The following is a 13,586-nucleotide window of genomic DNA, read 5'->3' on the forward strand; positions in this document are numbered from 1 at the left end:
CTTGGCAGACACACCAAAACTCCCAGTGGTATTCAGCTGTGTCACAACTTCAAATAAAGAAGGGTGGGGAGTCCCCTTGTGGTTAGATATTAGGATTACACTCTATCTATCTATGGATATTGAGGACAGGCCCTATTTCTTTAGCTTTGACAGACTTTTGGTCCATCTACGTATTTAAAATGATCTGGGTTTGAGTGTTTCTTGTGTCTACATTTTCATCATCAATTGACAAAATAAAATAAATGTAACATTAAATAAATTAAGTATAACTCCTTACTGTAAATTTGGAGAATAAGATTCAGGCTTTAAAAGTTAACTGCATGATCTGAAACTGGCTCACCTAATATGTATCACTGCCTTGTTACATTTACTCTGATAATGGACTTCATCAGAGGCTTTTGAGTCACTCCTTGCTCAGGTGATGACGTCACGTTTGTCCGAGTCAAAAGCCCTGTGAGTGTGAGAGTTTCTCGCCGGGTGCGGTGGCGCGCGCCTGTAATCCAAGCTACTGGGAGGCTGAGGCTGGCGGAGCGTTTGAGCTCAGGAGCTCTGAGCTGCAGCGGACTATGCCGATCGGGTGTCCGCACTAAGTTCGGTATCGATATGGTGCTCCTGGGGGAGCCCGGGACCACCAGGTCGCCTAAGGAGGGGTGCACCGGTCCAGGTCGGAAACGGAGCAGGTCAAAGCCCCCGTGCCGCTCAGTAGTGGGATCGCGCCTGTGAATAGACGCTGTAGTGCAGCCTGAGTAATACAGCGGGACCCAGTCTTTTTACACTCACCAATACACTACTATCACAACACACACTCACATATTATATTTGTACATCACACAGCAGCTTCTTCGCCACTTCTTCATCTTCTTGTCCCCATCCAAACCTGCACAAAGCCGCTGCTCGACACCACCTCCACCTGGAGGCCAGCAGCTACTACACTACTACTACTACTACTACTAAATGATTAAAAAATGTATCATCTCACAATACTTGATTTAGGTTTATGTGATTTAAGTTGATGGGTAGAGTATTTGATCTTATATATGATTAAAAAACAACCTGGTTAGATGGACTACATTGCAAATACAGGCCCCAGAGTGAAACCTCTGTGATTTCCAGTCTAGTTAAGGGAAACTGCATGAACATGGTTATACAATAACCTGTGAACACCTCAACTTCCTCACTTTGGGCCTGGTTGTGTCTGATACAAAATGACTCCACATAGCGAGGAATCGACTGAACATCAAGGAATCAGATTGTGAGACTTCATTAAGATGGGAGAGGGTACAAGATCATCAGTAAACTACTGAACACGAGCTGAAACACAGCAGGGGTTAAGCGGTGTTAAAGAGAAACAAGAGCCATACTACCAATAACAGAAGGCCCAGTGGCTGTCTTCTAAAAATGACACCACCCACAATTCACTGATACAACAGCCTTGTCTTTAACAACAGGTTGTTAAGTGCTTCTAATGTGGCACAAGGATCATCTATGGAAACTGTTGTTTCAGTGATTGATCAGACAGTATGAAGGACAGTGCAGGAAGCCAACCCTTAGCTATGGCAGCACATTGATTGGTTAATTCTAGTTTCTGACTTAAAAGAGATTCCAACCAACACATACAGCATTTATCATTAAAATAAATATGAACAAAACTGCAATAATTATCTTATTTATTTGTTAATTACACTGGTTAAAGTTCGTGGTCTTCTGGGTGGTAAAGTTCGCTCATCAGTCGGTAGATGTATGACGGTGCGTGTCCTCCAATGTTAGAGATGAACAGTGTGATGAGCTCAGGTGGGACGTAGTCGAACACCGGACAGTGCACGTTCACCTTTGAGAGAATCTCACCTGAAATGCAAACGGTAAAGTGTGAATTACTGTGAACATTAACTTTAAGATATTATTCTGCAGGAACAGGGCAGGAAGACAGGAACCTTTATTTTAAAGGCTTAACAGCTGAGAATGTGCGTTACCTTCAGTGAAAGGAAGCACCTCGTGTGGAGATACAAACTTGTGGAAGGTATCCTCTTCGTTTGGGAACTGAGGACACAAAATGGATTTCCTCATCATTTATTCTCAGCAGGAATGATACGAATCTGACAGAGCAGACCGTCTTCCTACCTGAGGTGAGAGTTTGAACATTGGAGCACAAACAATTAGAGGTGTGGAGTGGTGCTTGGCTGCAAGGGCTAGAGTGTGTGTCCCATTGACCGCCCTGAGCCCTCCATTAGCTAGAACTGTCTGCGTGCCGATGATGACCTGAAAAGAGATCCCCACCACACAGGTTAACCCACATGCTCTGACATGACTGTTTCAAAGTCTCCCGTGTTGTTGAATACCTTATTAACACGAGACATGACTGCAAATATGGCAGCATCTGCGATCACAGTTGTCTCGATGCCAGCTTTTGAGAGACTGGTGGCCATTTCATGTCCCTGGTGGGAGGTGAACAAATAAGATATAAAATTAAAGCAATCTTTTATCTACAGATAGTAACATCATCTTGTTTATACTGTAATTTCACATCTCTTCAGCTACCTGGCAGAAGGGGGCGCACTCTGCCACAATGACATGAAACTTGCGTTTGCGTGCGGCGTCTTTGAGGAAGGACTCCACGGTGCGAGAGCGACCGATCGTCATGATGACCTCATTAGAGTGGATGTGCTCCAGGGCCTGCATGGCAATGTTGTCAGTTGTTCCCTCTGAGGAATAAGACGGTGCAGAAAGAAAAACCCAAATTCGATAACTGCACAGATTAAAAATAGACTTTGCTTAAGCTTAATTACTGAACATGTGATACCAGCTGATGGATAAATGACCTGCTTGTTAAAAGAAAAAAAAATGTACCCAGCTCAGTCAGCAACTCATTGATGGCCTCGATGACATTGGCTTTGAGGGCGGCGAAATGCTGTCTGAAGTTCTCCTCGCTGAGTCCTCCAGTGGTCAGAAGCTTGTGGAGGGATTCCTGCTGGTCCGTCTCCTCACTGCTACCTCGAGATCTGAAGGAAGGAAAATTAACAAAAAAATCAAGCCAAGCCATTTTAGCAAAAAAAAAAACTCAATTAATCTTAATTTTAGACATTAGTATATCTGTTCAAGTATGTCCACGCTGTATCTTTTCACTCTCTACTCTCAGGTGCGACCTCATATAAAACTTGAGCAGAGGGAAGAGAACCCCCTTAAAGATGAAGGTTAAGAGCTGCACCAAACTGTGCTTTTATTATTGCTGAGGTTCAACACACAGTCGCTTATCTCTCAGCTTACACTCTGTCATGTTGTTGTCACTGTTTGGATTACATTTTTTAAGACTTTAAGTTTAGGGACAAGTACTACAGCACATGCACATACACAAAACAGAGATGAAAGGAAACCACCAGGGTATGACAAACCAAACAAAACAACTATTGAATTACACTGGCAAGTTTGCAGTAACACTTCACTTTCTATACTTTCCTAGTTACATTTCCAATAACACATGAATAAAGAATTCATATTAAATTGGGTTTAAATTTAAACTTATAAAATAAAAGCTGTTTCCCCTTCAATCAGTAACAAATTACATATTAAATCTTTCCAGGAAAGCTGAGTCCTCAGAAAATATTAGGAAATTATTGAATTAAATCCAGATCAGCATTCATAATCCCTCAGCAATAATAAAAGCACAGTTTTGGTGCAGCTCTTAACCTTCATAATCAGCATTCATCTTCATGTTAGTGTGAATATAATCAATGACCCTGATGTTTAGCCTTTTAAGTACAGTGACTGGTTTTAACAGCTGTTTAATCACCTGGCATATTCCTCTCTGATGATCTTCAGCACTCGTCTGATCATGTTGCCAACAGTGGTCTCTGACGGCTGGGCTGCAGTCATTCTCCTCCCCTCTTTACGAATTATTTCCATCAGATCACCTGAAAGGTACAACATTTTTGTGAAAATCAACAGGATAAGGCTGGTGACACATTCAACCCAATATTCCTACAGTTTTTGTCATATTTCCAACCTTTGGCATTAAAAAAAAACGTTATATTTCCTTCTTCTACTTAAGGGATCTGTCAGAAAACACAAGCCTTGTCACCTACCTAATGATTCAGTAATTAACCCAATACCTTCATCAGAAACTCCCTTGAACAAATCCTTCTCTGGTTACTATCAGACTATTACCACACTTCAGTCAGCTGTTGCAGCGGCTACAGCAGATTGGTAGTTCAGCTACTACAATTTCAGCTTTCACAGGAGCTGCCAGTTCTAGATGTAATGTCTGTGTCAAACTGTACATTAAGGCATTCAACATTTAAACCAGCCTATGTTTCCCCCCCGAACTCGGGGTCCATCATCGGGGGGGCCTGCTCATGGTAGTCCCCCACCTCCTCCAGTGGGCATGGACCACCACTTCTACCCAGCCTATGTCTCACCGAAAGTGGGGTGCTAGAAAAAGAGTAGCATGACGCACCTGCGCTGCTCCACCGAGCCTGAGCTGTGATCCTGCGGAGCAGAGCTGTCGTTTCTCGGGCTGTCTCCGCCGAGCCCCGCAGCGGTCCAGTCCCGCTCCCTCCACGCTTCAGGTCGGACAGAAACGCTTCAACTCTCTCCGTCAAGTCTGTTTCTTTGTCTGGGCCCGGCATGGTTGGTGTAAAACAGGACTTGCTGTCAGAGTAAGAACTAGTTGACCAAATGTTTCTACCAAGCAAATGTTTTGACGAGGAAGTAGTTCAGGAGTACATCCGGGTCATTGTGACTGCGCTGTCATCTGATTGGTGGACCACTTCCCGACATATTGCGTCAATTTTACGGCGTTAACGACAAGTTGGTGTGATGTTGGCAGTTTTAAGCGTATAATGGGCGCCTGAGCTTGTCTTAAAGCACAAGTGTAGTTTTGGTGTTTCACTTGACAGGTGTTTTTACGAACATATTTCACACGTCCAGGCCAAGCAGAATTAGACGCAGGTGTAAGTCTGTATCTTCACAATTTGTTTCCATTCGTTAGAAACATGGAAATCATGTCATTTTGGTAACTACGTGCACAAAATGAGCAGTTTAACGTATGTATATCGGTTATGTGGAGGTGGACACAATAATAGAAACATCATTAGTATAACATATTACTACGGTGCACATGAGAAATTATACAAAGTCAAATATGTACCTAGAGTATATGTATTGTCACATTAATCACAACTCACCAATGAGCAATGGGTATTTGTGTTTTAGTTCAAATGATGTATGAATTTTCCAAATCTTTGTCGTGTTGAAATAAACCTTACTCACCTTCTGTTGTGGAAGCACTCTTTTTTGATGGTATCTAGCTCTTGATGATTTGGGGGTTTGAAGGTACTTTAGTTGGTTTAAATAAAGCATCTTCCAAATGAAGTAATGACTGCATCCTTTCGTCGAAGTGAAGATAAACAGCTGTGGTCATGAGATCATTTAGACCAAACAAGTAATGACTTAACAGGACAAGTCGTCACATTATACATAAACATTATACTTCTGTAGAAAGCAAATTTAGAGTTTGAAAATAAAGTTTTTATTGGTCACTATTGTGACCAGCAGAACAACCAAAGCTTTGTGTCATTTAAATATGCTAAAAATTAGTAAATATTTAACAATTTCTCTTTTACACTTCACATTATAGTAATATGATTTCATGGTGCTATTGTCTTTTAGCAATTTGAGTGTATCACTCACAATACTATGATATAATTACAGCCTATGTCTGTGTATAGGTAAAATTATTATTAAGTCCAAAACTACCCTACCAAAACCAAATATTAGCATCACAAGTAGGAAATACATGTTAAACTGCATTGTAACTAATGTAAATTCATCCAATATTTTATTGAATAAAAGCCCAACACAAATTTACAAAATTTATCAGTTAACATAAAAATCATTGATTGCGCACAATGCGCATGTTCATTGTTAAAAATGTACCCATGACAGATGCCTCAATTAATCCCTGTCAAAAACAATCTGAATATTTGCAACCACCCACATTCTCATGTAACCCAAGCCTCTTATGTATCTTTAACAAAAAGAAGCACGCTGGATGGATCTGCAAGGACTGTACTTGGGGAGTGACATTTTGAAAGTTTCAAAAGAATAATTAAATTTACCAGTGTGTGAAGAAAAGAGGCGCAGGACTGGAGGAAATGTTTGGCTAGCCTACTTTACATTTCCCATCAAAACCTCCATCCACTGCAGTCGGACAAGAAAAAAAACTTGCACAAGTATATATGAACTGTATCATAGAAATCAGGTGGTTAAACTGCTCATAGCCATATACATATGATGCTGGAAACACCCTCCTAAGAACAAGGTTTTTGGTTTCTGGCTACTTTTGATTGGTGATAAATTACTGATGTTCAGATGTTACAAGAACAAAACAAGAACGTGCAAGAGCTAATAGAAGTGACCTAATTTATAACTAAGAGGATATCACTCTCACAACTCACAACCCCCCAAAAATATAACTGTAGAAGCAACTAAGTAGCATTTACAATATGAAAACAAAACCAAAGACACCGTTAAATTTAGCTACCAAACATGTATGCAAATTAAATGACATAACACAGAAGTTCAGTTGTTGCCAATTTTCTTATCAAAGTAACAACAAACCACTTTTTCAAATAGCCTTCACTTGATCAAAAGGGCACCAAGGATCTAGTCTGCTTGGCATGGTAAAGAATGTGTACATCAAAAGAAGGGCAAAAGACATTCGCTCATGGCACATCCATTCAAACTGAGCCCAAAATCAAACTGTTGAACTGATTGAAGGAACAAGTTCTTATTCAGTAAGCCGCAACATTCAAAACAGTGCAGATAGAAACGTGAAGTATCATGGGGATGGACGTATCTCACTCATGCAGTGACATACGCCTCCCATGTCTCACAGTGCATTTCTCCCTACAGCGCTTTTCATGTTTCAAACCCCTAAATAAGCAGGTGAATCTTTTTTTTCAGAGGACAACCTTGGTACTCTCACAAAAGTGAAAACTAGAATTTGAGCCCCTCAACCCCACTTGCTGTTGTTTGCTGAAGCTAGTCCAAGGAGGGTGGATGTTGGGATGCATTGGCTGACCGGCAAGTAGCTTCCCCCAAGGTTAGGAGTAAGGGGATGCTTTACTCGATCAGCTTCTTTGCCTTGAAGAAGCGCCGCAAGTAGAAGACCTGCCATGTGGCCAGCCCAATGAGACAGCACATGGAGAATATGCTGAAGTACAGCACACGTGTGTTGGTGGACTCTGGAAAGTGGCGAAAAAAGAAGGGTATGTTTTTGGACAACAAATACTTTTTGTTCATACTATCAATGAAGAAACAAGACTGATCTTTGCTCCTGTTCCCTTACATAATCAAAATCTGGTGCTTCCTATGTAAACAGTAAAACAAGTACATTCAATCAGAGAGTTAGAGTCAGCAAAAAAGTGATTAAATGTTTTATTTTCTTACCATTGGTGTCACGCATCTCCTCCTCTCTCTTCTTCATGTATGCAAAGTCATTGACAATGGACTCTGACAAATCCTCCAGTCGCCTCAGCTCAACCTCAAGAGGCTTCAGCTTCTCCACCTTGGCAATCTGGAGGGAAAAAACAAACAAACAGAGGCTACTGAATCTACTGAACAGTGATGCCTGAAAAGCCCATCACAGAAAGGGTGGAACGACCATTTACACAGTGTAGTTGTATACATTGTCCAGCAGGTGTCACCCTTCGCTGTGAAAATGCTTGTTTAAACCATATGTGTTTATCCACTTATTCGTGTTCATTTAGGCAGATGAAAATGAGGCCATTTGAGTTTCAGCTGTACCACCTAAGAGGGTGGGGGCCTGACCTTCAACAAACTGGTGTGGTTGGTTTATGATGAAAACACAAATATTCAAAGGCAACTGCTGAAGCAATCAAATCTATGAGATTAACTGATGGGTATGGAAACCACTGTCCCTCATGTTATAGCACAGGATACTTCCTTTCCTTTACTACATGTAGTAGTCTATAGTTATTTTATTTATGACAGAAGTCCAGTTGTTGTCTCAGCTACTAATGCTCAAAAACTAAACAGCAACAATAGCTCTGCTTTTCTGTTTGGTCTGCACTGGACCAGATGAATCACATTATACCCTTAAATTGTGCAGCAGCACCAGACACAGACATTCTGGCCATTAGGAAATTTCATAGTAAAATCTGCCAGAGAAGCAGCATGCAAATGACGTCAAATAATCAGAGAATAAACATCACCGTTGGATACTGCAGCTTGCATCTGCCAAGTACACTTTCTCAAACATTGTAACAGACTAGGACTCTTTCCAGCATACTTACCCAATACCATTACACGATCTACTGAACAATACGCAAATCTGTTCAAGGTAACACACCCACCAACGTAGGTAAATACATGTACAAATTCAGCTCCACCCACCTTCCCAGACAGGCATACCCACTTGAGCTCCCCTGAACATCCACCTACACACTCTCTCAGCAGAACAGAACGTCATGTTCGGTGCGCCATGTGTGGGAAGCAGGGCAATTCTCAGCTCAGTCTTTATCACTTGTGTACTTACTAACAGTTGCCAGAGGCAGCCAAGTGCTAACCCATTCTCAGAAGAACTATTAAGTCATGCGAGTGTTGATGCAAAACAATGTTTCCTTGTATAGGAAAATATTGAATGATGTGGAGGCAAAGAACCTCCTCCAATAATTTCCCTATTTTCTAGTCTCTGCATTGCTGCTATCAGGAACAAGTATTTAATGTGGAATATATGTAAATAAGGCAATGCAGCAGTAAATTCTTGCTTCCACAGCTTGACGTGATTTATTAAGCTGATGAAGGCATTGCTTATTTCAGTGTTGTTACAGTGTAACAATTACAGGAAAAGGTTTACATGTCTCTGGCATCTCTTGAATCTGCACTCATGTTGTTTATAGATAGCCTGATTAATGAGGGCCTTTATCCAGACTAGGGATGTACTACATTTAACAAAGTACATCAATCTGCATCTCTTCAGAGTCCAAAACCATCTTCTCAAAAGAACCTGACCTGAAAAAACTCCAACCCAAATTTTAGACCGTATTTAGGAGAATTATGTGCCTTCTATGCTGGCTGCTAGTGAACATATGTAGTAAAAATCCTGCAGCAAGACCAGTGTCCTACATCCAATGACCCAGCCAAGCTGCAGACAGACTTTATTTTATCTACATCATCTATCAAGCTACAAAGGCAATCATACTCTGAAAACAGACTCTGAAACTTACCTCTTCATAGTTTTTGGCCTCCACACCATGTTTCATGTCCAGATTAACCAGCTGGTCAGGCACTCTCCCAGTTCCTGATTAAAAGCATTTAACATCATATGAAATTGATTGAAAGTAATATTTTAAATTGTGGGTACTTGCTGTGCTACCTAAACCTAATCTATTTCCAGACCTACAAACGCCTTCATTTACATATCAAACTCAAAATTTTTCCACTGTTGTTCCATCTATCATTTTCCAGACAAATTCCTTTTGGTAGTTTACTACCAATCCCTCTAGATTATTTCTTAACAATAATGCAGTCTTTTTTTCTTTTTTATTTTACACAATACCTTGGAAACTACTCTGTACCAATACATAACATATGACATGTGGTTCATTTCCACAAATATGCATCTCTAATTTCATAACCATCTATTCCTCTAACAACAAAAGTATCACCAAAGAGTTATATGTTATTGCACATTTTGTTTCTATACAAACTGGAGCAAAATGTTTACACCTTTGTTCTTGGTCAGTAGTAAAAACAAACTATTTCTATGTGTGTTGATAACAATAACAACTGCTTTAATATTCATGTATATTGCTCAGTGAAAAAAAAAAAAAAAATTAACTGACTTTAAGAATGAACCCCCTGGGGTATACCTGGTTTTGCCAGTTAACACACTTACCCAAGGGTGATTTGCTTTCAAAGCACACCTCGAACATGTCATAATCCTCTGTGGTGAATGCAAACTTTCCTTTTGTTGCATCTTCCTTGGAGTAAAGAGTGTGGCTGGAGGAATCTGTGATCTACAAAGTTAAAGAAAATAATATAAATATTAACTGAAGTGTTGAATTGATTGACAGAAAACGAATCGCCAACAATTTCGTTAAGCAAAGTCTAAGGACAGTCTAACAATCTCTATTATCAGCTTCTCAAATGAGAGGACTGGCTGCTCTCCTCCGTTTTAAATGATAGTAAGGTGGAGTGCATGCATGCAATGCTTAACATTTTAATAATTTCTGACATTTTATAGATTAAACTATCAACAGAAAAAGGAACCACCAGATTAAACGTCATAATAATAAAACTAACCATCAGCAGCAATCCTAATTACCAGCATTCAAATTTGCGTAAAAAATTCATCAAGACTATTAATTGCCTTTTTAATATCGGCAAACCTTTAATGTTTTCAGTAGACAGCTGTTACAACATGGAGACTAGTTTACAAATCTTTGTTAGTTATCTTTTCAATTAAGTTGCAAAGATTAACAATAATTTGAGGACAGAATCTCCTGAATAATATATGGAGGGATCTTAGGGTCATTAAACATTAAATACAAACTGCCGTTAACATGTAGTCAACGCTAATAGCTAAAGTGCTAATGCCGCTAGCTTGTGTCTGCCAGCTGAATGGACGCTAAGACTGACGTGTAACAGCAGCAGAGCCGAGCCGACGACACTAACTGTCGGCGTAATATCACATAACACACGGCAACTGTGAAATAAACACCCACCGTCTGTGATACAGCTGCAATTCACTGGTTTAACATAAATTTGACTTGGGTCAAAATGCAAATTACACCACTACTCTAAGTGCTCTAAACGATGATGTTACCCCTGACGTTAGCTGGCTAGTTAGCTACTAAAACCAGGAAGGCGAGTGCTTCGGGGCCTAGGTTAGCTACAATGCTAACAACACTTGTCACAAATTTCTGCCGCGCTCCGCCAACAGCTGAGACTATCTTCAATAAAGTTTGAGAATTTTACTAGCTTGCCAATACAGACGTTCACAGACTGAAGCCATTTCGGCCTCGATACAAATCGGAAACGTTAGCTTCAGCTAGCCGCAGGTTCTTTTCTCACCTTCAGATTAGTTTTGGTGTTCGCCTGTTCGCTTATTTCATACTCCCCCGTGACGAGGACGTCTTTGTGGATCTCCTCTCGTAAACACTTTCTTGAGTTGACCGGTAAAAAGAAAGAAATGGAAAATACCGATTCAATAAGAACCGGTAACAGCAGTAGCGCAGCGAGTCGAGCCATGGCTACCCTCAACCAACCGACCAACCAGCCCGTGCCAACCTGCAAGCTTAACGCCGAGCTTCAGCTCACACAGCCGGCCTGACCGAACGCTCCGGCGCCGCCCCTGGCCTGGAGGGAGAACTGCACTCCAACGATTCACTCTTCTTCCGTAGGGTTATAGTGAGGTCAAACTGTGTGCATGATCTAATAAACCTGTTTGAAGGGCCCTTTGGATTTCTGGGCAGTGGTCCACTTTAGTCCAGTCTTGCCTGGGTGTGGCACAAACATTCAGGGGAATAATTTAATTGGCAATGTTTGAAAAATATAACGAGAGACATATATTCATAGTGATTAGATTTGAGCATGGAGCATGGAAACTCTTCCTTTTAGAGCTGACTCAGGTGGATGATGAGAATCCCATTTCAGTGTTAGACCAGGCTCTGATAACTCAAAAACATCCTAGTGGGACTCCCTTACGTGGCTGCTGGGCAGTTGGAACATCTAGCTAAAGTCACAGCATCATTGAGGAAGGGCTCAAAGTCTCTGTCAGAGAAAGATTCCCATCCTCACATATCGCACTAACAGTAAAACGCTCTAAAAACTAGTGCTTGGACCTTTGACCATAGAATACGACCATTTTGAGCTTTGCAGCTAGTTGTGGGAATTAAGCACCGCCTGCAAAAACAATTTGACGATTATGACATTAGTGTATACAAAGCCAAACATGGAACAGGGACAAACTGACCTCTTATGACTGAGGACAGTACAAAATAAACAAAGGACAATATCACTCTTCAAATATACAAAGACGTCCCGTCACCATGTGTACAAAGGGCCCAGCACTGCAATAGGCCAACACATCATTAAGTTGTGGTTGGGTTACACATTACATTGAAAATGCATGGGGTTTGTTTTAAGCTTTGTGCAGAATGGACATGGTCAGACTTTGTAACAGATAGGAACCCATATTTAAAAGAAATTTGCAGATATTTGCACTGAATAACTTACCAACCCAATACTCCTTTGAATTGACCAAAGTTTCTGTTTTTGACAATAGCAGGGCCCTAACACAGACCGCAGCACATTTGAGACGTGGGGCCCTCTAGTGGGTCAGATTAGGAATGTTCTTGAGACTAATCACAGTGGCACAGTGTGGAAGGAATTGTGCTAACATGGAAGTTCAACATTGTGAAAACCACATTAGATTGATCAGGGGCTTTTACCAAAATGTAATTTATACAAGGATTTATGGCAATTAAATGTTTTTTCAAATGGAGATTAACAGACAAATACTCCTCTGCAGGTCCTTGACTTTAGAGAGGGAGCCAGATTCTTTATGACTGAGTGCACAATTGTTTTGTCTACTCTAGAGTCTGGTCTGTTGTGTGTTGTGTTGTTATAATCGGGTACTCAGCATGACACAAGTTCCAAGTCAGCCTTTGTAATGATAATAAATGTGTGACCTGTGTTTTGTACCTTGTACATTCTATAATTGTACATATTTAACTTGTTTCCATAGAAATATATTGATACTGCTCTAATAAGATTAGAAATCATCCATTTTCATTTTATTTTATCCTTCTAAACTCTTCACAATTAGCTTATTGATATTTATAGATTTTCACTCAAAAACGTCTTTAATATTACCAAAGTTGCATAATAATCCATCCAATATGCGACTGATAAATCTGGATTATGAAACAGACATATCATGCTCAGTGTTGGCCCGGGTACTTTGAAAATCCCAAAAGCTATTATTTTTCTGTCAGCAGTTCAGGGATTACCCAATTACATATGATAGAGCTGTCCAGTTTCCAGGGAAACATCCTTGTTACGGATCCCACGAGACGAGACGAGAACAGGCTGCTGAGTGGGGAGTCTGGCACTAAGTGAACGGTAATTATTGGATAGAGAAATCCCTCCAGTATTGTAGCTTAGTGCGTCAAATAACCTCTAAGAATAGCATGTCACACACTCCTCCGTGCTGCAGAGCTTTTTGACTATAAATGAGATCCACAAAATTTTATATTCATATACCTGTGAATAATCTACATTTTTACATGCTTTAACTATACTGAAATGTGAACATCACACCTGCCCATTGAATCTTACCTATATGTAACCACTTTCAGTCATTTTCAAGAGCAATATTCATTGTGCAATAAATAGGTATATATAAAGGGTTGGCATTAGGTCTGTAAAACACTTGGATCGCTACTTCAATGATATGACTATTGATTGACTAACCTTTCTATCACCTCTTGGCACTGGTTCAGTGTCGTATTCCATTATGAAAGTCCTACTTTACAGAGCAGAATATTTCCATAAATGAGCATGCA

At 40.4% G+C, this 13,586-nt stretch overlaps 2 protein-coding genes and 1 non-coding gene across 3 annotated transcripts; 1 reads left to right on the top strand and 2 right to left on the bottom strand.

Moving 5' to 3' along the window:
- The first annotated feature begins 472 nt into the window (after positions 1-472).
- Positions 473-771, top strand: LOC147819283 (signal recognition particle RNA). Its single transcript, XR_015437081.1, has one exon.
- An 879-nt stretch (positions 772-1,650) lies between these two features.
- eif2b2 (eukaryotic translation initiation factor 2B, subunit 2 beta) lies at positions 1,651-4,711 on the bottom strand. The gene is made up of 8 exons (XM_023403479.1): positions 4,448-4,711; positions 3,785-3,905; positions 2,845-2,996; positions 2,536-2,699; positions 2,337-2,432; positions 2,119-2,256; positions 1,971-2,037; positions 1,651-1,845 (listed from the first exon to the last, which is right to left on the bottom strand). The coding sequence occupies exons 1-8, from the start codon at positions 4,617-4,619 to the stop codon at positions 1,688-1,690; spliced, it is 1,068 nt and encodes a 355-aa protein (XP_023259247.1). The 5' UTR covers positions 4,620-4,711; the 3' UTR covers positions 1,651-1,687.
- A 1,102-nt stretch (positions 4,712-5,813) lies between these two features.
- tmed10 (transmembrane p24 trafficking protein 10) lies at positions 5,814-11,319 on the bottom strand. Its single transcript, XM_023403491.2, has 5 exons — positions 11,092-11,319; positions 9,914-10,034; positions 9,243-9,316; positions 7,444-7,570; positions 5,814-7,238 (listed from the first exon to the last, which is right to left on the bottom strand). The coding sequence occupies exons 1-5, from the start codon at positions 11,266-11,268 to the stop codon at positions 7,117-7,119; spliced, it is 621 nt and encodes a 206-aa protein (XP_023259259.1). The 5' UTR covers positions 11,269-11,319; the 3' UTR covers positions 5,814-7,116.
- Between the last annotated feature and the right edge of the window lie 2,267 nt (positions 11,320-13,586).

Source organism: Seriola lalandi, unplaced genomic scaffold (genome assembly GCF_002814215.2).
Source record: "Seriola lalandi dorsalis isolate HSWRI2012SDOR001 ecotype SW California unplaced genomic scaffold, Sedor1 jcf7180002054139, whole genome shotgun sequence".
Classification (NCBI taxonomy): Eukaryota; Metazoa; Chordata; class Actinopteri; order Carangiformes; family Carangidae; genus Seriola; species Seriola lalandi.